Source organism: Emys orbicularis, chromosome 12 (assembly GCF_028017835.1).
Source record: "Emys orbicularis isolate rEmyOrb1 chromosome 12, rEmyOrb1.hap1, whole genome shotgun sequence".
Classification (NCBI taxonomy): Eukaryota; Metazoa; Chordata; order Testudines; family Emydidae; genus Emys; species Emys orbicularis.
Genome location: NC_088694.1, coordinates 18,739,585 through 18,767,496, shown reverse-complemented (window position 1 = coordinate 18,767,496; position 27,912 = coordinate 18,739,585). Strand labels below are relative to the sequence as shown.

The window sequence follows — 27,912 nt, the reverse complement described above, 5'->3', positions numbered from 1 at the left end:
CCCACCGTGAAACAGAGGAAGCGTCTGTGCCCCTCAAATATATGAATGTGGAAGTACGCGTCCTGCAGATCGAGGGCAGCGTACCAGTCCCCGGGATCCAGGGAGGGGATGATGGAGGCTAGGGAGATCATGCGGAACTTGAACTTCACCATGCCTGACTAACCTAATTGCCTTTTATGAGGAGATAACTGGGTCTGTGGATGAGGGGAAAGCAGTGGATGTGTTATTCCTTGACTTTAGCAAAGCTTTTGATACGGTCTCCCACAGTATTCTTGCCAGTAAGTTAAAGAAGTATGGGCTGGATGAATGGACTATAAGGTGGATAGAAAGCTGGCTAGATCGTCGGGCTCAACAGGTAGTGATCAATGGCTCCATGTCTAGTTGGCAGCCGGTTTCAAGCGGAGGGTAGGGATAGGATATAGAGGGACCTAGACAAATTAGAGGATTGGGCCAAAAGAAACCTGATGAGGTTCAACAAGGACAAGTGCAGAGTCCTGCACTTAGGACGGAAGAATCCCATTCACTATTACAGACTAGGGACCGAATGGCTAGGAAGCAGTTCTGCAGAAAAGGACCTAGGGATTACAGTGGACGAGAAGCTGGATATGAGTCAACAGTGTGCCCTTGTTGCCAAGAAGGCTAAAGGCATTTTGGGCTGTATAAGTAGGGGCATTGCCAGCAGATCGAGGGACGTGATCATTCCCCTCTATTTGACATTGGTGAGGCCTCATCTGGAGTACTGTGTCCAGTTTTGGGCTCCACACTACAAGAAGGATGTGGAAAAATTGGAAAGAGTCTAGGGGAGGGCAACAAAAATGATTAGGGAGCTGGAGCACATGACTTATGAGGAAAGGCTGAGGGAACTGGGATTGTTTAGTCTGCAGAAGAGAAGAATGAGGGGGGATTTGATAGCTGCTTTCAACTACCTGAAAGGGGGTTCCAAAGAGGATGGATCTAGACTGTTCTCAATGGTGGCAGACGACAGAACAAGGCGTAATGGTCTCAAGTTGCAGTGGGGGAGGTTTAGGTTGGATATTAGGAAAAACGTTTTCACTAGGAGGGTGGTGAAGCACTGGAATGGGTTACCTAGGGAGATGGTGGAATCTCCTTCCTTAGAGGTTTTTAAGGTCAGGCTTGACAAAGCCCTGGCTGGGATGATTTAGTTGGGAATTGGTCCTGCTTTGAGCAGGGGGTTGGACTAGATGACCTCCTGAGGTCCCTTCCAACCCTGATATTCTATGCTTCTATGTACTGGTTCAGACATTGCAGGTCCAAGATGGGCCTGAGCCCCCCCTTTGGCCTTCAGGATAAGGAAATAGCGGGAGTAGTACCCCTTGCCTTTGAACCCCCCGACACTGCTTCCACCGCTCCTAGGCCCAGGAGCCGCCCCACCTCCTGCTCGAGCAGAGCCTCGTGTGAGGGGTCCCCCAGGAGGGAAGGGGCAGAGTGTGGTTGGGCGGGGTGGAAGTAAACTGGAAGGTGTAGCCCCGGGAGATGGTATTGAGGACCCATCGGTCCGAGGTCCACTGCGACCACTCCGGGAGGAAAGTACACAACCAATTGGAGAAGGGAAGCTTTTCTGAGGGTGGATCCCTGATGAGAACTGGCAGGGCACCCCGGGCGTCCCGTCAAAACCGCCTTTTCCCTGCCTGCTTGCGCTTGGAGGACCCTGGCTGGGGGGCAGGCCAAGACCGCCTCTGTGGGCGCCTCTTATAGTCCCGCGACTTTTTATAAGCGGTCTCGTATTTTGAATGGGTGGCCTGGGCGGGAGTCTGCTACGGCTTGAACTTAGGTTTAGCCGGAGCCGGAACATAGAGACCCAGAGTCTGGAGCATCGTGTGGGAGTCTTTCAGGCCATGCAGCTTTGTATCCATTTGTTCCACAAACAGAGCTTTGCCGTCAAAACGGGAGGTCCTGCAGGGACGTCTGCGCCTTGCTGGACAGCTCAGAGAGCAGGAGCCATGATGACCTTCTCATGGACACCGCTGAGGCCATGGACTGCGCGGCTATGTCTGCTGCATCCGAAGCTGCCTGCAGGGTTGCCCTGGCAGCCGCTGTACCCTCCTCCACCAGCGCTTTGAACTCCTTCTTGTCGCGCTCCTCAAACTTGGCCGAGGAGCCCCACAGATTGAACTCATACCGGCCCAGGAGAGCCTGGTGGTTCGTCACCCGTAACTGGAAGCTCGAGGACAAATACATTTTTCTTCCAAATGAGTCCAGCCTCCTCGAATCTTTATTTTTTGGAGTAGGGGCTGGTTGGCTCTGCCGTTCCCTGTGGTTGACCGACTCGACCACCAGGGAGTTAGGAGCACAAAATACTTGCGTTCCCGCTCTCTTAAACAGTCTGCGTGCGGATCACTCACTGGCATAGGTCGCCTACAAGTGTCGCACGACTTAAAACCCAGGGCACGGGGCATGCTCCAGCTCAGGCGCACGAGATAAACTAAACTAACTAATCAACTAACTAACTACAGGTACCATACACTGAACAAACAAGCAGTTCTGGGGACGAGCTACAGCAAAGCTGGAGCAGAGCAGTTCCGAAGCACCTTCACTACCTGCGAGAAGGAACTGAGGGTGGGGGGAGTGCGCAACGCCCCTTATACCGCGCCATGGAGGTGCCACTCCGGGGGTTGCTAGGGGCACTACAGGTACTGCTAGGGGGAAAACTTCCAACACCAGTGCACGTGGCAAGCACACACACCTATTGTGGAATACACATGAGCAATCACTCGAAGAAGAAAATAAAGCGCCTTTGGCACATTTGGAGTGGAAAAAAGAATAGTGGGGATAATCCCAGTGACATAGCCATCATTTCCTCTCTCAGTAACACAGGTCCTGGTGCCCAAGGCCACATTTGAGACACAATACTAATGAATGCAGATTAGCTGCTCCTTCTGGCTTCATAGTTGCTGCAATATCAGGCTAGAACTCTAATATAGCATTATTATACAAAGCTCTTTAGGATACCACAGGAAAAGATGCTACATAAAATAAATGCTATATTTACCATGATGTCTTGGTCAAATAACCAAAATCAAAAGGGTAAACAACTTTAGCATTCTATTGCAGACGACGGTCTGTCTATCCTCAGTGCTTTAAGTATATGCCCAGTGGCTTTTCCCAGCTCTTTGTAATAACCAAATGATGAAAATGGAAGGCATGAGAAAGATGGAATGTTGCACAGCAAAATAGAGCATTTTGCATTGCAAATTGAGACTTGATACCAGTGAATTCATATCCTGATACAGCAACAGACAGGAAACAACCCCCAAAAGATATTGAGCTATTTTAAAGCCAGGAACAGTTCTATTGCAGACTTTAAATGATGATGATGTACTTACAATTGTGGGTTGAGTAGTTGGAATATAGGTGGTGGTCTGCGGTACCTGGACCAGTTTTATAGGCTGGTTGCTTGTCACACCTGTTGCTATCTGCAGAGACAGCACAGGTAACCTCAGTAAAAGTCTCAGCTTTTACATAAATTCCACCTAATTTATTATTACTATTATAATATGAAATTTATGTTGGATGTTGTGTTAAAAATTTGCATCTTAATGAATTCACAGGTTACTTTTGTTAATAAAACAAAATTCAAATTATGAACATGATCAATGTACACAGCATGATGTTTCAGGTAGAACAACTATGTGAAAGAAATTCTAAATTTAAAAAATGGAACATTCCATGGCAGAAGTCTTAGGTAACTGACTCCCCCGCCACCTCCCAACACCGCATGATAAAGAAGTTTGTATTGACACAAACAATGCGTACGGACACCAAGTGAGCCACTGAAGCTCAATATAGTTCATCAGTTTTACTAGTGCATTCAAGTGAAACACACACTGCCTCTTTCTCTCCTCAAATATGGTTCCACCCCAAGTTACTCCCTTAGAAACAACATCAAACCTGGAGATCTAATTCCAGATGTTACCAATGATGCCAGAAATGAACACAGGTTCTCTAGTGCACCACACTTCCCACTCTAGAGGACTAGCTCAATGAGACATCATGCTGGAATCACAATACTTTACAACATAATATTTTCTGTTTTTAACATTTTCAAACATTGTCAATGAGATTTATATTGAGGTGAGGGAATGGGTGGGGGGGGGGATATTGCGAGGGGCCAGCCCCCAATAAAATTGTTGCTTTAATAGCTTTTTCTTGGCAGGGAAGAAGAACATTACTGTTGAAATGGTTATTAGTCAAAACCTGCCTATAAAGTGGAATCCTTATTATAGGCATTTATCTTGTATATGCAGTGATGGGGCCCTTTGCATCAGAGTACCTGCTCACCCTTGCCTGCGGAACACTGTCAGAGTAGATGGCAAGGAGGATATCATGCTTGCACGCTGCTCTCTTAACTGTAGATCCAGCAGTATTTGTGAGTGCTGCAGTCAGTATTGCTCAGCCCAGAAGGCAATTTGTATTGTATCTGAAAGATCCAGACCAGAAGCAACACTGATGGGCCCTGGAGGGAGACAGGTCCAGTCCCCCTTGGCTGGAAGGATGTCAAGTCAACGTAAGGTCTTATTGGGGATGAGTGGAGGGGAAGGGGTGATCCTGGAGGACATCCTGCTTCTCTCCCTCCAAATGGAATAGTTTTGTCACGATGGAGGAAAAATACTATTTCCTACCTCACTCACAAAATGACCCTCTAGAAATGTACAAGGGGCCAAAAATTACTGATGTCCCAAGGATACTTTAGGCTCAGGTTTAAGAGAAATCAGACACATTCTTAGGCTGAAGTGACTGCAGTGATACTCACTGTAACACAGTCTTTGTTTTTATCGGCTGCACTGTCCTTTTCCTTTGGGGTGCTGGCTGTTTCTGTGGATGGAGTCTGTGTACTGGAGCTGGGCTGGGACGATTTATTTAATGTTTCTGGGCTAATTTCTGTATCTGTTTCTTGTTGTGTTGCAGTAGCTAAAATAAAAAAAAAGGTTTATACAATATAGCCATTAGCAATGTGTAGCAATCCACATTCACCACTCCCCACTGGCACAACTGTGCACACATAAACGGACACCATTTCCACCGGCCCCGTATTTCCTCACTCTGAGCAGCTGTGAGGTAGGTTTCCCAGAGGCAGATTACCTGACTGTGTGCAGGATTTCATATGCTCAGGCCAGTGAGCTTGCTGGCAGGGGTAGTCACAGTAGCTGGTATTCCAGCAGCAGTAGAAGATGGCTTCTTTCTTGCAGTTGGCACACCACTGCTTCTTCTTGGTTTCATCCACAGCTTGCTGCTTCTCCAACTCCAGCTGCTTCTTTACTTCAGCAATCAAACGATCACGCTCCTGCTCAAGACTTTGCCGCATCTCCGCCATTGTCAATTCTAGTTGAGATACAAAGAAAGATGAGTCTATATTTCTCCCATTCGTAAGGTGAAAATTACCAGGCTCAAAATCTTGGGGCCATCATTTTTATCCTCTATTATTATTTATTATTTCTATTACAGTTAGCTCCTTGATGCCTCAGTTGTGCTACATGCAGTACAAAGATGTACTCCCCACCTGCTGCAACTGCCTTGCACAGCCTTTGGCCTCAGAAGCCAAGAGCTTCAATACTGCTGTGAACTAGTTTTCAACAAATAAACAGGACCATGGATTACACTCTCCTCTCACAAACACAAATCCATCAAATCTATATTGTATCCTGGTTCCTTTAGACAGAAGAGTCTGGATGTCATTGCAACATGGCTCTCCCAGGACATAATTGTAACAAAGTAAAAGTTCCAAAGCCAAAATGATTCCAGAAAGCTTTGAAAGTCATATTTACTTTGATGAATAAAATGAGATAAACAAACAGAATCCATACACAGAATTATGCATCTGCAAAAAATCAGTCCCCCAACCTTCATTTCAGCACAGCTTCACAGGACACAAAGGGATGAAATAAGATACCATCACACAACTTTGTCCCCTAGACCTCAGGCCAGTTCAACACCACATGTTATTTAAAAGGGATTCAGGAATTCTGTAACTTGTGCTTCGTTGCAACTTTCCCCTAGGAGTCATTACATCAGCCAATGATCACTAAAGTGCAGCAGTACTTTAACCATGCCCTCATTTCCTGGCTATATGGTGGTGGAGATGTGGGGACTGGGAAGAGGTGTCCTATAGCCAGCTATGCTGGTTCTATGCTTACTGAAAATCTCCCATGATGCGGAATCCTCAACTGCCTGTTTAAGTCAGTATTTTGGCCCCTTTGCAATGCCAAAGTAGCATAAAGGGCAGGGAGCAGGGTTGAGTATCTGTGAGTCAGTTTTTCAAATAAATGTTTTATCCTGAAGCAAGGGTTCTCACAACAAATTTTTGGTGGCCTCAGAGTGCAGCCACCAACTTTTGCTGGTGGCCGCTCTGACAATTTTTCCTAAAATACTTAATTAACTTTAGGAAATACAAATAAATATGCACATACACATGTCCAAATCATTATAATTTATTTATGTAGGGTTTTCTTTTTGCAGACTCAGTAATAAAAATAATGTACAGTTGTCTCTATTCTTTGCTGGTCCTAAACAGAATAGAAATACAAGGTGCTTTGTACGTTCTTTTCTTTTTTCTTATTGTTTCTTTTGCTGGTTGCCCCCCCCCCCCTTTTTTTTTTTTAAGACTTGCTAGCTTGTAAGCCTGCTGTGAAAAGTGATATTAACAAACATTAGGGCTGTCAAGCGATTAAAAAAATTAATCGCACTGTTAAACAATAATAGGATACCATTTATTTAAATATTGTTGGATGTTTTCTACATTTTCAAATATATTGATTTCAGTTACAACACAGAATACAGAGTGTACAGTGCTCACTTTATATTTATTTTTGATTACAAGTATTCGCACTATAAAAAAAACAAAAGAAATAGTATTTTTCAATTCACCTAATACAAGTACTGTAGTGCAATTTCTTTATCATGAAAGTTGAACTTACAAACGTAGAATTATGTACAAAAAACCTGCATAAAACAATGTAAAATTTTAGAGCTTGCAAGTCCACTTAGTCCTACTTCTTGTTTAGCCAATCACTCAGACAAACAAGTTTGTTTACATTTGCAGGAGATAATGCTGCCTGCTTGTTTACTATGTCACCAGAAAGTGAGAACAGGCATTCTTGTGGCACTGGTGTAGCCGGTGTCGCAAGATATTTACGTGCCAGATGCGCTAAAGAGTCATATGTCCCTTCATGCTTCAACCACCATTCCAAGGGACATGCATCCATGCTGACGACGGGTTCTGCTCGATAACAAGCCAAAGCAGTGCAGACCGATGCATGTTTATTTTCATTATCTGAATCAGATGCCACCAGCAGACGGTTGATTTTCTTCTTTGGTGGTTTGGGTTCTGTAGTTTCTGCATTTGAGTGTTGCTCTTTTAAGACTTCTGAAAGCATGCTCCACACCTCATCCCTCTCAGATTTTGGAAGACACTTCAGATTCTTAAACCTTGGGTCAAGTGATGTAGCTATCTTTAGAAATCTCACATTGGTATCATCTTTGCGTTTTGTGAAATCTGCAGTGAAAGCGTTCTTGCAATTTTTACTCCTGCAGGAATTCTGCATCACTGCACATGCACAGAATTCATGTTCCCTGCAGATTTCTTTGCTTCTCCGCAGAAAAATGACTTCTGACGGGGAAGCAAAGGGAAGCTGCAAGAGTGGTCACACGCCCTTCCCAGGCAGCACAGACAGGTTGGTTCGGACACTCCGAGCAGCCAACAGAGATGTAAATCACCACCCGTGGGGGGCTGTGCAGTCGTGTGTGTGTGAGAGAGAGAGAGAGACACTCTGTCCCTCTCACTCGCTATTGCAGCACGCTTGGTGTGGAGGGGCAGGGCTTTGGAGTGTTTCTAAGGAGGTAGGCGTGGGACAGGCACTGTCCCCTCAGGCAGAGCAGAATGTAGCAGCCTGCCTGCTTAGTGAATTGCTCCCATTCTCTTTATGAATTCCCCCAGGAGTATAAAATAGGTGTAAAAATTTTAAAGCTCCTTTACATTGCCAGAGTGGTGTAAAGGACAGGATGGCCTTATAAATGCTGATGGTGCTTTAGTGATTAGAACTGGTCTAAATTTTTGAACTAAAATGTGAGTTTGATTCCCCAGCCCTCATTTGGTCTTCAGCTAGCTATGATGTAACACTGAGCATATGGCTGCATATATTTGTTGACTAATAACTAGAAATAAAGAGTCAAACCTAGTTACATTACTGTTAGGCAAGGGGGATTGGGAATTTCCTCCAATGCTTCCACCTCCATTCTCCATCCATTTTATAGTAGTTTAAATAAATACCAAAATAATTGAAACCAAAGTGATTATATTGTGTTATTTTGACAAATAAAGTATGGAGAATTTTGCATAATTTTATAATATTAGATGCAGAATTTTTAATTTTTTTATGCAGAATTTTTAATGTTTTGGCACAGAATTCCTCCAGCAGTATAAAATGGACATGTGCTGGGTCATCATCCGAGACTGCTATAACATGAAATATATGGCAGAATGTGGTAAAACAGAGCACAGGACATACAATTCTCCCCCAAGGAGTTCAGTCACAAATTAATTAATGCATTATTTTTTTAATGAGCGTCATCAGCATGGAAGCATGTCCTCTGGAATGGTGGCCGAAGCATGAACAGGCATACAAATGTTTCGAATATCTGGCCATACAAATGCCTGTTCTCACTTTCTGGTGACATGGTAAATAAGAAGAGGGCATCATTACCTCCTGTAAATGTAAATAAACTTGTCTGTCTTAGCGACTGGCTGAACAAGAAGTAGGACTGAGTGGACTTGTAGGCTCTGAAGTTTTACATTGTTTTATTTTTGAGTGTAGTTATGTAACAAAAAAATCTATATTTGTAAGTTGCACTTTCATGACAAAGAGATTGTACTACAGTACTTGTATGAGGTGAATTGAAAAATGCCATTTCTTTTGTTTATCATTTTTACAGTGCAAATATTTGTAAGCAAAAATAATATACACTTTGATTTCAATTACAACACAGAATACAATATATATGAAAATGTAGTGAAATATCCAAAATATTTAATAAATTTCAATTGGTATTCTATTGTTTAGCAGTGCGATTAAAACTGCGATTAATCACAATTAATTTTTTAATCACGATTAATTTTTTTGAGTTAATCGCGTGAGTTAACTGCAATTAATCGACAGCCCTAATACAAATATCACTTTTCACAGCAGACTTACTCAGTCCTGGCAAGCCCAGAGACAAATTAAGCCCTGGATGGGGAAGTGGCTACGGAGGCAGTGTTGTGATGGGGCACTGGGGGAGGCAGCAGGGGCCAAGGGTCATTGGGGAGGATGAGCTCAGGGCCAGAGCCCATCACCTCACAGCCAGGGAATGGAACGCAAAACCCCATGCCCGAGGATGGAGCCCAAAGGCCCATGGGTGGAGCCTGCCACCCACCACCCTTGGGAAGGTGGGGAACACATACTGGCTGTCTGCTCCTCCAGCTTTTCTGTCTCCAGAGGCGGCCAGGGCCCAAACCACTGCTGGCAGCCCCAGGGGAGGAGCTGCTGCTTTAATCCCCCCCCCTCCCCCAAACACACACCATCCACAAGGCTGTGGCCGCAAGAAAAGCCCCTGGTGGCCGCATTTGAGAAACATTGTCCTAGAGTCAGTTACACTGAGTCAAAAAATAATTTGAAATCACCAATAACACCCCCCCCCCCCCCCACCCCCAGCACACACACCAATTTCATTGGGAGGAGGCCCAAACCTTGTGGGTACATTAGTGGAGGCTGGCTGAAAATGAGATCCTCACTTAGAATGTGGGAGACCCAAGTTCAAGTCCTTGAACCAGTAACTATTTAAATTTATACAAAGTGGAACAGCGTCCACAGGAGATACTGAGAAAGACCAAAATAGCCCATAATCTAGTGGTTAGGGAACTCACCTCCAATGCTGAAATCCCTTTTCCACATTAGGCAGAGACAGGAACAGAATCATGGTCTCCCACATGCCAGGTGAGTTCCCTAACCACTGAGCTAAAAGTTATAGGGGAGGCCCTCTCCCCACTCCTGGCCATTTTGTGAATCTAGTTTCCTCTCCTTTCATCAAAATGAAATATTTTGAGTCAGGTCAAAACAAAACATTTTGTTTTGACATTTCTGAAATATTTCAATTTTTTTGGTCCAGCTGAAACAATTCAGCTAATTCAACACCAATATGCAAATCATTTTGAGTTCACCAAAAGTACCTTTTTGGTGAATTATTTGCTGAAATTATTTTGCATAGCTCTAATTACTGTTAGTACTGTGTCTGTGAACACATAGCCCAAAATAAATAGGTCAAAACATTCATTAATGAATTAGGTCTCTTAACAAAGGTTATCCAATGATCATAGAATCACAGAATATCAGTCCACATGGTGAGGACCAGGTTACTATACTCTTTCTCAGAAACGTTTTCCCAAGCATAACTCTATTTCACTGGTTAAACTCAAAACTGTTTTAACTGCTGTTTTCAGTAAAACAGCAACTGTCTAAATTACTGGGTACATGCCCAGTAGCATCAGCACAGCACGTTCTGTTCTATTTTCTAACCCTTCACACATGGACAATTTGTACAGTCGCATAAATGAAGCAAACATATACCACAGTCTTTGAAATCATATTATTTTAGGCTGTACTTTTCATACCAAGATTGTGTTTCATTTCTGAGAGTTCCTGTTGATGTAACCATTGAAGTTTCTCTATTTCGATTCTCAAACGACGAATCTGAAATATCGAAGAGATAAGATTTAATAAAATGGAAAATACAAATTTGGTGTATATAAAACATAGCTACCTAATCATTTAGCAAAATTGGGCTTAGAGACAAAGGGCCTGATTCTCATTTACACTAAGGTCTCTTTTACATTGTTCTGGTAAAGAGGTCTTAAGTGTAAATGAAAATTAGGCTCAAAGCATTCTGACCAATTAACCAAGGTTCCAGAATATCCATAAGCATCAATAAGAGAGATACAAAGCAAACTCTTGTTTGCGGGCGTTTCCTACCAAACAAGGGAGAGACTTGTTTTAAAACTCAAAACAGAGCTGCTCAACTTGGGCCTTATTCTTCTCTTATTTACATCATTTTTACATCAACATAACTCTAATGACATCTATGGAGTCATTCCCAATTTACACAACTGTAAGAAAATGGAGTATCAGGCACCTTATCTCTAAAAACTGCTGGACTAAAATTTATCAGGCTTCAAATGTATCTGATCTGAACCTAAGCCACATCCCTCAGTTTTGACTGTAGTTATTGATGTCTTGTAATTTTTTTTAAATGGCCCAAGTATTCTAAAGTATGTTTCTTATTAATTTAAGAAGCGTAGAGGCTAGGGACATAATCACTCAAATGGATGATTTTGGATATGTTTCTACACAGCAAAAAATAAAAGACCAGTGGCAGCAAGTCTCAGAACCCTTGTCAACTGACTGGGGCTTGCCCTAACTGGCTAAAAACAGCAGTGTTATCGGGCTCCAGCCGATACCTGAACGTCAATACTCCTACTTTTAGCCCCGCAGTACGAGCCCGAGTCCATTGACCTGGCTCTGAGATTCACCGCCTTGGGCTTTTTTGTTATTGTTGTGTAGACTACTCTTCCACTTCTGGGTTAAAAGAAGTCGCTCCTGCTCCAGAGTTTTCTCTTGCTTATGTTCTAAGGCAGTTTGCATTACGTAATCAGTTTGTTTCATTTTTAAAAGAAAACAGAAAACACATAAAAGCAGTGAGATATCATCTCTGAAAATAACTACTAACCGTGTGTAGCAGTTAATACAAAATACAATCCTTTCATCTAATCAATGCAGAGTTTTACACTGCAACAAAAAAACCCTATGTAATAAACAATGAATGATAAAATAATCAGGAGTCTTTGGCGAGAAGGACCAAAGCTACACTGCGGTTTCTACAATGTGATCATGAGAAACTCTTGCAATGCAAGTGTCTAAAACAAAATGAAACTAAACATAAAATGCTACATTACAATAGAGCGTAGTTTTGGATTTAAATCAACCAAAAAAACCAAAAAACCCTCTTGAGTTAGGCTGAAGTGCTCAACTTTTTTATGGTAATGTTCTGTGTTTGTACAGCCCCTAGCCAAATGTGGTATGGTCTCTAACAAGGACTCCTAGGTGCTACCATATAACAGCAACAAAGGTACTTGTATCTGTGACAACAGTCATACATTAGACAGCAAAGAAGTTAGGGTCCAAAGACAGCTTTAGTTCAGAATTTCTTTTAGGCATGCATACAGGCCAAGTTTTCCATATTATTTAAATAAAGGATTTTTTTTTAAATGTTTGATGATTTTCTAAATTTAAAAATAAAGCAATATGCTCTGATGAAAGCAATACTGACCTCAGCTATTGTACTTCCAGTGGTATTTTTGGAAAGATCGTTATATATTTCAGTCATTGTTCCTTTTATTGCATCCATCATCTGAAAAAGAGAAATCGCTTTTTTCCAATGTCTATTTTTTAATGATCAACACATTCATTTTTACTAGTTTTTTCCCTTGCATGAATTAACTTATATTGCTGTCAACAATGCCACATATCTTCATATACATTTATCAGAGTACATTTTAAAAAACTTCTCATTAGGATTATGAAGAGATTTTGGATCATAATTTTGAAATGATTTTCCAAGGGATACTGCCAAGACTGATACAAAACTGAGCCCAGATTTTAAAAAGGCTGAAATACAGTGTTTTTAACTGTCCAACTGATTCTGCAATATCCATCAGTTTGTTAAAAAGGATAGCTGCAGTAGCGATGGCATCCTTACCGCTCTGTTGGACAATTAGCCAACAAAATGCCCTAGCGAGCTTGGTTTCTTTATGACTACAAGCGTATCACACCACACCCCATACTGACTGCTGGCTCCGTTCTTACAAAAAGGCAGGATACAGAAATATATAAAAATTGTGCTCTTTAATGCACTCAGAAGAATGGACCCGAAAGGCAGAGGAGGAGGAGATGGGAAGCCTATTTATGAATAGAACAGCTTTGGTAGCAACATGTTGTAAGAATACCACAGAGCCCTGAGGTTTCATCTTGGCAAGTAACTAGATTAATGGATTTCCCAAATAACATGAAAGAAATCCAAAGTACAGTATATATATTAATTGTAACTACAATGTAAAATGCAGTTAAGTCAATCTCTATGCATTATCACCTGTATTAGTCCCAAGATAATAAATAATGTTGAATTTATAAAATACTGCATTTCTGCTCAACTAATATATGTGAAGCTCTGGTCTCATGCTTCTTTTAGAAGAGAAACTTTGTTCTTCATCAAATCAAACCAATGGTATGTACAAACCTGTACTGTGTACATAAATTACATCCAACTAAGGTCACACACTTACTCATAACTGCTTCATTCTTTGAGCAATGTCCAACCTATACCTTGAATGAAGTTTCCATATAGTGAAAATATACACTGTTTTTAAATAGGAACATATTTATTTATTTATTAACAGAGATCTACAGAAAGTCAATTCCACAGTGTTAATGAGAATTATTTCTTAAGATTGAGTATAGATTTACTCTTCTATGAAGAAATATAGAAAATATGGTCTAGATCACCTATCATTTAACGAAGTGGAGTAGTTATGGGGATATGGGAGGAGACACTACTGTAAGAGTAGTGTGGTAGTCAAGTAACTACAGTGTACAGTATATATGATCTGTGGCTGAAATTTACAGACTGCTGAACCAAGCCAGAAGCAAAATGTGCCCATTTTACAAATAGGGAATCTGGGACAGAACACTGAATTCACTTGCCCATAGTCATACAACATGTCAACGGCAGAGCCAGGAATAGAACTCGGGTCTCCTAACTTCCAGTTCAGTGCCCTAACTACTGGATCATGATGCTCTCTATTACTGGTTAATATGTTCCCTCTTTAGAACACACACTAATAGTCCCACAAAAGTGAAATGCAAGAGGGGCAAATCAGACTCGAAGACTTAACACATGTTTTTTAGCAATATGGTAAAGGACTGTATTAAGACCTCTGGTGAAAGTTGCTGACTTCTAGTTGCACTGAAAACAAGCTTTTTAGGGTTAAATTTTGGTCCCTCTGAAGTCAATGGAACCATAAATTGGCCTTTGAAGAGCAAAAATGAACAAATCTTTAGTGTACCTTGTTCTCTCTTTCATTTTTTTTTTTTTTTTTAATTAAACCTGGTCCATATTGCTTAGGTCAGTGTCCTGAGAGTTCAAGGGGGGAATGATATGACATGACTCACCATGCTTAAACTAAAAACTTCATTTGAAATTCATCTTTTTGAGTACGATTCATGTTTCAAAGTTTTTTTTACTTTGTGACCTTATTAATACCAGCTGAATCAGATAATAAACCATTCTTCTGAATTTTGGCAAATTATAGCACTTTTAATAAGCCCCTTACAATCTACTGAGTAACAAATTATTTCAAAATACATTTTTTAAGAAAACCCTGCTCAAGAACTTACTTTGCTAGTGTACTTTGCAATATCTGCTGCCACATCAGCTGAAGCTGTTGCTATTGGCAAGTCTGTATTAATTGAAGAAGAAAGTGTACTTGAAGATCCAGAACTGGTAACCATAGAAACAGGTTGAGTACTTGTAACCAAGGTGATAGTTGATGTGGAAGTGCTCTGGGTGATCTCTTTTTGCTGTACAGCTAAGAAAATAAAACATACAAATAAACTAAGTCACTGTATACATTAACCATTTCAATAAATTAATGAATAGGCAAACAGCTAAAAAACTGTTTATTAGCATGCTAATGATAGGCATCCTTTAGTAAATGGATGCATCTAGCCATTTCACTAATCTAAGTTATGAATGCTTTTGCTACTATTATTTATAAAACTGTAATATTCATGAAATAATGCTACATTGCCTTTATTAATCATTTGCTTGGCTCTTATACGTGACATAAAGATAAATATACTAAGACAGCTTAGAGACTTGCCACTTTCAATTTTGGTCACAGTACAAGTCTTTCCTGTGAATCTGTGTCCCACTTGAGTTTCCAGGACTCCCTCAACCTGCTTCTCAGAGGCCCACTTACTAGACTTCCAGCCTGCTGTACTTCCAGCAGCTACTACCATATGTACAATATGGAAGTTCCATGTTGGAATCACTGTAAAGCGTGCCTACAGTTTGCATGCTCTAGTATCCATTTGTCTGTGGTACAAGGCTTTGTTAGCCACAGTAAACTGCCCCAGAAATGCTGACTGACAGGATTTTTTTGCCTTTGAAAACATGCGCTCTGAGCCATCATACAGCATATTCTCAAGCACGTTTCGGTCTCATTTCCTGACATTACTTCCATTCCTTTGTGACTAATGCCACCCTCATCATGGCTGTTAGTTTTCACTACCCCTTCATGAGGAATTTTTGCCATATCTAAGTCCAAATCAACTGTGAGCTTGTTTGGCCATCAATTGGTAGAACAGTGGGGATTGTGATGTCAGAGGTAATTGAATTAAACACAAAATTGTTAATTTCTATACTGTTAACCTAGAGCCAGACTTGAGATACCCTTGCTCATGCTTGTTAGCAAGGGGCTTCTTCAGGAATAAGTTACTAGTCAATGTGAGTAAGGGTATCACAATTTGATCCCTATTGATTAAGATGCTTCAATCCTTTCTGTTAAGACCAAGTCTTTGAACCTATTTTTTTTTCAAAACAACCCATGATTTGAAGGACCCCAAGTTGTTTAAAATGTAATCATTACAAGTGAAAGAAGTTTGTCAGTTGTCTCTGTGCAGCATTCTTTTACCTGTGCCAACTTAATATACATCAACATTAGTATACAACAAATAATTTCCAGTCCAATATACTTCTAACACAGGATATGTAAAATGGAACAAAAATAGTTCTGGTATAACTTGTGATCTTGTCCAAATATGCTGAATATTAAAATTTAATCCAGACATCAAGAATTAATTTTTAACTATGATTCTACCCTATTAAAAAATAAGGATTTCACAGGGGTTCCACACTTATTTTTCTCAGTGAATTTTCTGTATAAAATTTTCTCTGTTTACAAGTAAAAAGTTATTTCTGTTTCACATTTTTAATTGACAGTGTCACAAACTCAGCCTAGGATCTGAGAGTTAAGTTGGGTTCTTCCTGGCTCATGTATCATTGCCAGCAAAAAAGATTCCACAAACCAAATGCTGCCTTTTTAACACCTGTGCAATCATATCCTCAAATTACATATGTGCAATGTGTATTTACATATGTGCAAATCAGCGTTCTGTGGCTTGTTCAGGTGTAACTGAGGCCCAATTTGAAGACAATGGAGACACAAAGTGAGTCATGCAACTAGATCATATAGTTGACAATTCTGTTGACACGTAGGGAAAATATTTCTCCAAAATAGGGAACGAACAGGTTAAAGGATATTTAGAAAAGTCAGATGTATTCAAGTCGTCAGGGCCTGATGAAATTTACCCTAAAGTACTTAGGAACTAGCTGAAGCAATCTTGGAACCATTAGCAATTAGCTTTGATAACTCCTGACAGTTGGGCAAGGTACCAGAGGACTGGAGAAGGGCAAATACAGTGCCTGTCCTTAAAAAAGGGAAACAAAGAGGACCTAGGGAATTCTAGATGAGTCAGCTTAATTTTGATACCTGAAAAGATACTGGAACAAATTATTAAACAATCAAATTTGTATGCACCTGGAAGGTAACAAGGTTATAAGGAATAGCCAACATGGATTTGTAAATAAATAATGCAGACCCAACCTAATTTCCTTTTTTGACAGGGCTGCTGGCCTACTGGATGGGGGGAAGCAGTAGAAGTAATATATCTTAATTTTAGTAAGGCTTTTGACACAGTCCCACCTGACATTCTTATAAACAAACTAGGGAAATGTGGTCTAGATGAAATTACCATAAGGTGGATGTACAACAGCTTGAAAGACCGTACTCAAAAGAGTAATCATCGATAGTTTGCTGTCAAAATGGGAGAATGTATCTAGAGTGTATTGCAGGGGTTAGTACTGGGTGCAGTACTATTCTATATTTTCAGTAATGACTTGGAAAATGGAGTGAAGGAAATATTATAAAATTTGTGGAGGACACCAAACTGGGAGGGGCTGCAAGCACTTGGAGAACTGGATTAGAATTCAAAATGACATTGAAAAATTGGTCTCAAATCAACAAGATGAATTCAATAAAGACAAATACAAAAGTACTTCATTTAGGAAGGAAAAATCAAATGCACAACTGCAAAATGGGGAATAATTGGCTAAGTGGTAGTACTGATGAAAAGGATCTGGGAGTTACAGTAGATTACAATAATGTGATGCAACTGTGAAAAAACGAATATAATTCTGGGGTGTATTAAGAAGAGTGTAACACGTAAGACATAGGAGGTAATTGTCCTGCTCTACTCGGCACTGGTGAGGCCTCAAGCTGGAGTCATGTGTCCAATTCTGAGTGCCACACTTCAGGAAAGATGTGGACAAATTGGAGAGAGTCCAGAGGAGAGCAACAACAATAATGAAAGGTTTTTGAAAACCTGATCTATGAGGAGAGATTAAAAAGCTGGGCATAATTAGTCTGAGAAAAGACTGAAGGGGGACTTGATTACAATCTTCAAATATGTTAAGGCAGTGGTGGGCAACCTGCAGCCCACATGCGGCCCATCAGGGTAATCTGATAGCGGGCTGCGAGACATTTTGCTGACGTTGTCTGCAGGCACTGCCCCCTGCAGCTCCCAGTGGCTGCGGTTCTCTGTTCCCGGCTAATGGGAGCTGTGGGAAGCGGCAGCCAGCACGTCCCTGCGGCCCCTTCGCCTGCAGGCGCCACTTCCCACAGAAGGTAGCAAAAGGAAGTAATGGATTTAATCTGCAGCAAGGGAGATTTAGGTTAGATACTAGGACAAGTTTTCTAACTATCAGGGTAGTTAAGCTCTGAAATAGGCTTCCAAGAGAGGTTGTGAAATCCCTATCACGGGAGGTTATCAAAAACAGGTTGACAAACACCTTTCAGGGATGGTCTAAGTCAGTGATACTCAGACCTCAGTGGTTCAAGAGCCACATTATTGATCAACATTACCCAAAAGAGCCACAGTACTGTGAATTCATTATATATATATATAGTCTTGGTTATCCCGAACAAGTATTATTTTATCAACTACAATTGGTTAATAACATAGTAAAAGAATCCTGATAGGGTCATAACTTAGATTGGTTAATAATTAAATTACACAGTGTTTTAATATCATAAGCAGCAGGAGACACATTGAAGAGCCACTTGCAGCTCCCGAGCCTCAGTCTGAGTATCACTGGTCTAGGTGTACTGGGTCCTTGATGCCTGCCTCAGCACAGGGGGCTGGACTTGATGATTTCTTGAGGTCCCTTCCAGCCCTGCATTTCTATGATCCAGAAAATAATTCAGTTCACTCTTCTAGAGCTGTGATGGTTGACAATGGCAAAAGGTATGCAAACCTATTGTAACTAAAGTAAGGATAAATGGTTCTAAAGACATGCCACAGAAAGCTAATAAGTTTAGTAAGCTGTTACATTTTTAAAGAGTCACTTTTCAGAGTAGAGCCATACTTTGAGATATTGGTTTTCATGGTAGAATTCCTGGTTAGAAGGGCTTGGATCACCATGAACACTACTAGGCAATTAGGGAACCATGGACACATTGTTACGAGTGTATACCTTTTACTGCCTGTCTTGTCTGATATCTTGTCCCTTGAGAAGACTGAGGTTGTTGCGACTGTTGAGACTGCTGGCTCTGCTGCTGTTGCCTCTGTACCTTTTGCATGTGCCATTTCTGAGACGACGTTTGAAATTTATTTGAAGAATTCCACACTACTCGCTGCACAGCAGGGGCTGTTTCCTTAGGTAGAAGCGGCCTCTGCTTTTTCACAGGGCTCCCTGTGGCTGCTGCTGGAGCAGTGACAGTAGAAGTAGCACTAGTAGTAGCTGTGACTCCAGCTGGTGGAGTTTGGGCTGCAGACCGGGTAAGCACAGGAGTTTCAGGTGGAGGCTGGCTGCTTGCACTGGAAGAAGGTGGAACTTTACCTACAACTTAAAAATAAAATGTAATAAAGAGGAAAAGAAGAAAGTTATCTAATATGAAAAATAAAGAACTTAAAAATAAGATATAGCTAGGCTTATACACCACACATCTCACCACAGTATAGACTGGTCTGGACAAATATTTTTTTGTCTAACTGCTGTAATGCCGAGCACAGCTAGCGGAAGTACTTTTCTTAATGGCTAATTGCAATTTACATTTACCATGATTAACACATGGACAACATGAACTGATACCGTACATAATAGGTCTGTTCTTATGACTTTTACTAATGGGAGCACTTAAATTGACTTTAGTGGGATTACACACGTTTGGGAGTGCTTGATCAAGTCTAATATCTTCCGGATCATTATGTTGTTGCGGGGCTCACAGAAGAGTGATAGTTATGGCTGAAATTCAAAAAACTTGCAAATTAAATTCCAAATTCATGCAAGATTGTATATTATATGCACTACAATACTGAGCACTGGTGAAAGGCACTGGTGAAAGGCACTGTGAATGATCATTCACTGAGACCAGCAATTATTGAAAACTATGGGTTCATTGCTTTTATGTCTGTCACATAAATGAAAGAAGGAAATAAATTCAACCTACCATCCTGCTTAGGAGGTGGTTCTTTAGATTCTTTCTTGTTTTTCCGTCCCTCACGCCCACAATGATCTTCCCCTAGATCGATGACAAGTTCACTCTCTGAATCAGAGTCCAGACCCAGATGCACAGTTGGAGAGTCTGTCTCATCTTTACCTTTCAGTTTTTCTTTTGCAGGATGCTGCAAATTTTTTCCCTTTTCAGAAAAGTCTTTCTCAGAGTCTGTATTAGCCTTTTCTTTGACAGGGACATCTGTTTTCTCCACTCCTGGACTTGTGCTTTTAAGTTCCTCTTTGACTTCAGCTGGAGCTGGGGGTTTAGGTTTTTTTTTCATGGTCAATGACTCTTTGTCACTTTTTCCACTTTCTTTGTCCTCTCCATCTTCCTGATCATTTTTTGATTTCTGTTCATCATCACTGATATATTCACTGTCACTGGTGTCTGATTTTTCAGAATCCTCAGAGTCACTATGTTCTACTGCGTTATAAACATCTTCAGAGATTTCATTGATTCCTAACACAGAAAAACACAAAACAAATGTACTCTATTCCACATTAACTGGATAGTGACTCTGTGATATGATAGAAAAATAAAATATTTTGCATGATTCTATACACTGGAAAGTTCATTTGTATTACTACCTTGACTTCCATTTCTAAGCTACCTCCTCCTCCTCTTGTGTCCTACCTCACTCTCTATTTAAGAATATCAGAATGTCTGAGTGTCATTTACATTTTTACTGGATTTAACCCTTGGCCCTCCTTTCCCTGCCTACTCATTTATCAGTTATCTTCATGTTCTAAATTTGTCTAACCTAGGGCCAATCTGCCTAATATGCATGTGTGTAACTTTAACTACAAAAGTAATCACATTAGAATCAATGGGACCACTCATGTGACTAAAGTTACTTACATGCATGTTTGCCAAAACAGGACTTTAGACTGGAAGATTTTCCAAGGAGAGGTGGTGTCGTTTTTTAAATCACTATGAAGTGCCATGCAAAGCAATAGTGCAATACAAATATTTAATAGTATCACCAACCCCTACCGGGTGTAACTGGATATGTTAATACCAGGTAGTGTTTAGTAAACTAGCTACAGTTCTTGAATTTTTCATGTTACAAGGAAAAATAAGACCACAAAAATAAGTACACTAATCTACATCAGAAAGTGCAAAGAACATAGGTTAAAATGTGAAAGTTCTTCAGAGAGATTCGTAACAGCAGGTTCTATTATACATTAGATTGTTCCAGCTTAACACATTCAAAATGTATTCCCTTAAGTATTCAAACATCATCATCTGATTTTACATTTTAGTGTAAAAAGGTTTTACAACATGGAAAAATACTTTTCAAGTTTGTAAACAAAATCAACCCTTAAATCAAAGTTTCCTTTGAGTTTAGGTTTCATGCTCCCCTTATTCAATGGACTCTGGGCATACCTAACTGTGCTTTACAACTCTCTATTGTCTTGTCAAGATTAAGCTGGAACCTGCTGCGAATCTGACGTTTTGGTGAAATTAGCGGCACAGGTGTGGACTGCTGCTGGACTGATTCACTCAGTTCTTTCAGATCCATCTCAGCTTTGCTGCGATCTAAAAAGACATTATAAAAAGAATTCTTTAATTAAGAAAGATACTTTAAGGGGCATGGGGAACCTCCACTGTCCTCATCAATGAAAATTTTGTAGTAAAATTACTTAATTTTAGACTGAAATGAAAATGCAGACTAACTGAAATGTATTAATATTATTTTCTAATTATAGTTTGCAACTCTGAACAACTCAAAGAGAATGGCTTTAACACAAACATAACCGTTTTTCCCTTTTGTTCTACATAAAATAATCTGGTGATTTCTGCAGGGATAAAGAATTGGAAAATAGAAATCTTGCTGGCCTTTCTTTTAAACCCAACAGGTAAGACTAGGAGAGGAAAGACATAAATATGGATTGTTATACTAGAGACATCAAAGGCTCAACCCTACCCAATGTAGAACACACCCATGAATCCTGGAAAAGTTTTCTCCTCAGCTTTCCCACACACTCCACATTATAGTGCGCAGGAATTACTGCAGCGAAGAGTATGTACTAGATGGCATGCCTGAACCAAAAATATGCTCATTATAGAGGTATTTTTTGTCTCATTAGCTCTTTCTAATATACTGTGCTATACTGTAAAGCAAAGCATGAATGCAGGGCATTCACAAAATAAGACACATCATGATTTGTTGCTCTTGAGCACTCTGCAAAGCATGTATGCTTGCAGGGCACTGGTGAGGAGCTGACAATAGGATTTCTGTCTATAAGAGTAAGATGAAGGGTTTGTGTGTTAAACTGTACTGGTCACATGATGAGCAAATGATGTGTGATGGGGTGAGAGGAAGAAAAAGCTGTTACCTACCTTTCGTAACTGTTGTTCTTCAAGATGTGTTGCTAATGTCCATTCCATTCTAGGTGTGTGTGCGCCCACGTACACAGTTGTCAGAGATTTTTGCCTTAGCGGTATCCATAGGGTCGGCTGTGTCACCCCCTTGAGTGCCGCGCCCATGCGCTGATGACCCTATGCCCTCTCAGTTCCTTCTTGCCAGCAAGTCCAACAGAGGAGTAGGAGGGCGGGTAATGGAATGAACATGAGCAACACATCTTGAAGAACAACAGTTACGAAAGGTAGGTAAACTGTTTTTTCTTCTTCAAGTGCTTGCTCATGTCGATTCCATTTTAGGTGACTCACAAGTAGTATCAATGGAGGTGGGCTCGGAGTTCACAGTCTAGCGGCTTACAGTACTGCTCTACTGAAGCCAGCATCGTCCCGGGCCTGCTGGGTAAGTGTGTAAAGGGACACGAACATGTGGATGGACGACCAGGTGGCTGCCCTACAGATAGGCACTTGGGCTAGGAAAGCTGCCGAAGAGGCTTGCACCCTGGTTGAGAGGGCGGTTACAATCGCCAGAGGTGGCCCCATTGCCCGATCGTAGGAGCAGCAAATGCAGGCAGTGATCCATAAGAAATTCTTTGAGCGGACACTGGATGACTTTTCATCCCGGGGTGGCCAACCTGGGCCTCTGGAGCCACATGCGGCTCTTCAGAAGTTAATATGCGGCTCCTTGTATAGGCACTGAGTCTTGGGCTGGAGCTCCAGGTGCCAACTTTCCAATGTGCCGGGGGGTGCTCACTGTTCAACCCCTGGCTCTGCCACAGGCCATGTCCCCACTCCACCCCTTCCCATCCCGTCCCCTGCCGTGCCCTCACTCCTCCCCCCACAAAGAGCCTCCTGCATGCCACGAAACAGCTGATCAGGAGGTAGGGGAAGGTGCTGATTGGCGGGGCTACCGGTGGGCGGGAGGCGCTGGGAGCTCAGGAGGGGAAGAAGAGCTGATGGGGGGGGGGCTGCTGATGTTATTACTGTGGCTCTTTGGCAATGTATATTGGTAAATTCTGGCTCCTTCTCAGGCTCGAGTTGTCCACCCCTGTTTCATCCTGTCGGCCACCGCAACTAACAATTGTGTCCACTTGCAGAATGGCTTGGTTCTTTCAATGTAGAAGGCCAGCGCCCTCCTGACGTCTAGGGAATGCAACCTACACTCCTCCTCCGACTTATGCAGCTTTGGAAAAAAGACAGGTAAGTAAATGTCCTGGCCCGTATGAAACTATGAGACCACCTTGGGCAGGAAAGCTGGATGAGGCCGCAGCTGGACCTTGTCTTTTTAAAAGACCGTACAGGGCGGTTCCAAGATAAGCGCCCTAATCTCAAAGACCAGGCGGGAAAATGTTATTGCAACCAAGAATGCGACCTTCCAGGAAAGGAGGACAGCGCAAGAAGCCAGAGGCTAGAAGAGGGGCCCCACGGGCCGCGACAGAACAAGATTCGGGTCCCACAGAGGGACAGCGCCCCTGATGTGCGGGTAGAGGCGCTCGAGGCCCTTGAGGAACCTGGCAGTCGTGTCATGGGCGAAAACCAACCTACCCTCGAGTGGTGGATGGAAGGCCAAGATAGCAGCCAAGTGGACCTTGATAGATGAAAGGGACAGGCTTTGGAACTTGAGAAGGTAGTCCAGGATTAACTGCAGCAAGGCCCTCTCGGGCCAAATGCCTTTATCCGAGGTCCAACAAGCAAACCACTTCCATTTGGCCAGGTAGGTCACTCTGATGGAGGGCTTTCTGCTGCCAAGCACTCCTGCTCCTCCGCATTTAACCATGCGGCAGCCAAGCCAGCAGGTGCAGCACCACCAGGTTCGGATGCAGAAGACTGCCGTGGTGTTGGGACAGCAGGTCCAGCCTGAGCGATAGCTGTAACAGAGCAGCGACGAGAGGTCCAGAAGCGTGCCGAACCAGTACTGGCGAGACCACGCCAGCACTGTGAGTATCACCTTCATCCTGTCCTGCTTGATCTTCATGAGGACTCTGTAAATTAACGGCACAGGGGGGAAGGCGTAGAACAGAGCCCCAGACCAAAGGAGTAGAAAATCGTCCGACAGGGAGCCTCTGTTGATCCCCCGAATCAAGCAGAAAACATATCATTTCCTGTTCTGCCTGGACGTGAACAGGTCCACCTGGGGAGTTCCCCACCTCTGCAAGATGATGCTGACCACTTCCGGATGGAGAGACCACTCGAAGCGAGATGAGACGGTCCTGCTGAGGCGATCTGCCAAAGCGTTTTTGGCCCCGGGGAGATGTGCGGCTACCAGATGGATCCCAAAGCCTGAGAGCTTCTTTGCAAAGGGCAGACGATCTGGCTCTGCCTTGCCTGTTGACACAGAACATAGCCACTGTATTGTCCATCAGGATCTGGACCACCATGCTTTTATGTGAGGTAGGAAGGCTTGGCAGGCAAATCACCCCTCCTTGGCAAGGGGCTGAACTCCCATTTGGCATGGTGAGTGGGTCCCAATCCGAGTCCGACCATTGCCCTTCCGGCGATCAGGGAGGAGCCGTCGAGGCCTGAGTCTGCCAACTAACCATGGTCAGCGACCGGCGAGGCAAGGATCGGTGCCTGCCCAATGAGCGGTACTGGGAGGATGGAGACTGGTGCCGCTACCGGGAGCAATCCCGTCCTGGTGGGGACCAACGTCTGGGAGACCTTCTGGGCGAGGGTGACTTGCGCCATGGCGATCTTTGACGGGAAGCTCAAGGTACTGGTGGTACAAGAACTGGTGCATCAACTCCTGCGTCCCATGTCTCATAGGGGGAGAGCGCGGCGGCATGGACTTGGGTCTTCTGACCGGAGACCGGGACTGCGGTGCCGGGGTCCTAGGCCACAGAGATGGGGATCTACATCTGCAGTCCAGGGACCGAGGGGGCTCCACTGGCCTATGGGACTATCCCATGACCAGCGTGCCCATAGGTGTTGAGGCCTTAGACAAGTCCGGCGCCTGGTGTGGTGTCTACGGTGCCAATCGGCCTGCTTGTTCTTTAGCTGCTGGGGACACTTTGGGCAACGGGGGCCCTAGGAGAAGCTGGGGTCCCTTGCTGCTCCCGGGAGGCGGATCCTTGGGCCCAAATCAGCGGTACCCCGTGAAGCCCCGGGGTGAGCACATGGCCTTACATAGGTCCTTTGCCTGGGGCCCCTTTCTGTTCCAGTGCCGAGGGGCTTTTCTTTTGCCGCTTCTTTGGCGAGGAGGAATGGTACTGGGCAGAGCCCTCTGTACCGATGATGAGGTGCTCGATGTGGGATCCGAGCGGAAGGGCTCCGAAGCAGGATGAAGAGCATCCTCTATGAGGAGGGCCCTCAAGCGGATAACCCGCTCCTTTACTAGGGCGAAAGTTCTTACAGATTCTGCACTTGTCCTTTCTATGGGACTCCCCCAAACAGTTCAGATAACTGTCGTGGGGGTCACTAATAGGCATCAACCTGTAGCATGATGAGTACAGTTTGAAGCCAGGACAGCGGGGCATGCCCCAAACTACCAAACAACCTAACACTTAACTAAGGACCTAAACTGTATACAAAGAAGACAGATAATGGGCTGTTGAAGAACCGCTAATGCTCTTGCGATTGCAAGACAAGGCGCTTCGACCAACCATCAGGGGCAGTAAGAAGGAACTGAGAGGGTGTAGGGTTGGCAGTGCCTATATACCAGCACATAGGTACGGCACTCAAGGGGGTGACACAGCCGACCCTACGGATACTGCTAAGGCAAAAATCTCCAACGACTGTGCATGTGGGTGCGCACGCACCTAGAATGGAATCGACATGAGCAAGCACTCCAAGAAGAAGTACAGCTACTTTGGTTGATTTATTCTGTATCCCTTATGTTCCTGTGTTTATAAATGTATCTCAAAGGCACTCTTTGGTGTAGAGTTTATAGAAGATCAAAATCTAAATAAACTAATGAATAAAGTGATGGCTCAAAAATGCACAAGACCTCTAGATTAATGTTTAAAATGCACACATTAGGGGGTCAGCCAGATGATTTAGTGTTACTGCTCTAGTCTGCACTGGCAACAAGATAGAAGTGGATTTGAGTTTTTCAATCCTTATGTCACTTCCAGGCTGGAAAGTGTTAATCATAACACAAACTTAATCCCTTGGGATTTTCAGTGTGAAATACAAGTGCATAAGTCACTTTTGAAAATGTGACATAAGAGTCTAAGTCGCATACATAATTTTGAAATTGTACCCTTTGTGTTCTACATGAAAGAGCTCTCCAATACCAAATATCTTCGCCCTGAGCCGATACTTAAAGACTCTGATCAAGTCACCTCTTAACCTTCCAAAGGAAGGATTTATTTGAATTAATTAGGATTAATCTGAAAGTTTTTAAAAAGTGATTTGAGATTTTAATTTGCTTCAGTGCACGCCAGAAGCTCTCTGGATAAAAACATAAGAACGGCCATAGTGGGTCAGACCAAAGGTCCATCTAGCCCAGTATCCGGTATTCCGACAGTGGCCAATGCCAGGTGCCCCAGAGGGAATGAAACGAACAGGTGATCCATCCCCCGTCGCTGATTCCCAGCTTCTAGCAAACAGAGACTAGGGACACCATCCCTGCCCATCCTGGCTAATAGCCATTGATGGATCTATCCTCCATGAACTTATCTAGTTCTTTTTTGAACCCTGTTATAGTCTTGGCCTTCACAACATCCTCTAGCAAGGAGTTCCACAGGTTGACTGTGCATTGTGTGAAAAAATACTTCCTTTTGATTGTTTTAAACCTGCTGCCTATTAATTTCATTTGGTGGCCCCTAGTTCTTGTGTTATGAGAAGAAGTAAATAACACTTCCTTATTTACTTTCCCCACACCAGTCATAATTTTATAGACCTCTATCATATCCCCCCTTAGTTGTCTCTTTTCCAAGCTGAAAAGTCCCAGTCTTATTAATCTCTCCCCATACGGCAGCCGTTCCATACCCCTAATCATTTTTGTTGCCCTTTTCTGAACCTTTTCCAAGTCCAATATATCTTTTTTGAGATGGGGCGACCACATCTGCATGCAGTATTCAAGATGTGGACGTACCATGGATTTATATAGCGGCAATATGATATTTTCTGTCTTATTGTCTATCCCTTTCTTCATGATTCCCAGCATTCTGTTTGCTTTTTTGACTGCCGCTGCACATTGAGTGGATGTTTTCAGAGAACTATCCTCAATGACTCCAAGATCTCTTTCTTGAGCGGTAACAGCTAATTTAGACCCCATCATTTTATATGTATAGTTGGGATTATGTTTTCCAACGTGCATTACTTTGCATTTATCAACACAATTTCATCTGCCATTTTATTGCTCAGTCACCCAGTTTTAAGAGATACTTTTATAGCTCTTCGCAGTCTGCTTGAGACTTAACTATCTTGCATAGTTTTGTATCATCTGCAAATTTTGCCACCTCACCGTTTACCCCTTTTTCCAGATCATTTATGAATATGTTGAATAGGACTGATCCCAGTACAGACCCCTGGGGGACACCACTATTTAGCTCTCTCCAGTCTGAAAACTGACCATTTATTCCTACCCTTTGTTTCCTATCCTTTTACCAGCTACCAATTCATGGGAGAACCTTCCCTCTTATCCCATGACTGCTTACTTTGCTTAAGAGCCTTTGGTGAGGAACCTTGTCAAAGGCTTTCTGAAAATCTAAATATAGGCGAGTCTCACCTTACGCGCATTTAATATGCGCGAATTCAGCTTTGCGCGGTTGGCAAAAAAACAACAACAACAACAAAACAACAAAAAGAAAAGTAACAATTTAAATACTGTACCTGTAGTGCGGGTGATTCCGCCCGCCATTACCCTCAATGAAATTTTAACTATACGCGAT

General features: G+C 42.6%; 1 protein-coding gene across 1 annotated transcript in view; it reads right to left on the bottom strand.

Moving 5' to 3' along the window:
* Positions 1-27,912, bottom strand: part of ZMYND8 (zinc finger MYND-type containing 8) — an 83,012-nt gene that overhangs the window by 6,140 nt on the left and 48,960 nt on the right. The window contains exons 12-20 of the mRNA XM_065414199.1: positions 21,104-21,256; positions 19,670-20,176; positions 18,694-19,065; positions 14,496-14,686; positions 12,373-12,453; positions 10,661-10,739; positions 5,101-5,340; positions 4,772-4,929; positions 3,345-3,434 (exon numbers count right to left, since the gene is read on the bottom strand). Of these exons, the coding sequence (XP_065270271.1) occupies positions 3,345-3,434; positions 4,772-4,929; positions 5,101-5,340; positions 10,661-10,739; positions 12,373-12,453; positions 14,496-14,686; positions 18,694-19,065; positions 19,670-20,176; positions 21,104-21,256 (1,871 nt within the window). The remainder of the gene's footprint in view (positions 1-3,344; positions 3,435-4,771; positions 4,930-5,100; positions 5,341-10,660; positions 10,740-12,372; positions 12,454-14,495; positions 14,687-18,693; positions 19,066-19,669; positions 20,177-21,103; positions 21,257-27,912) is intronic.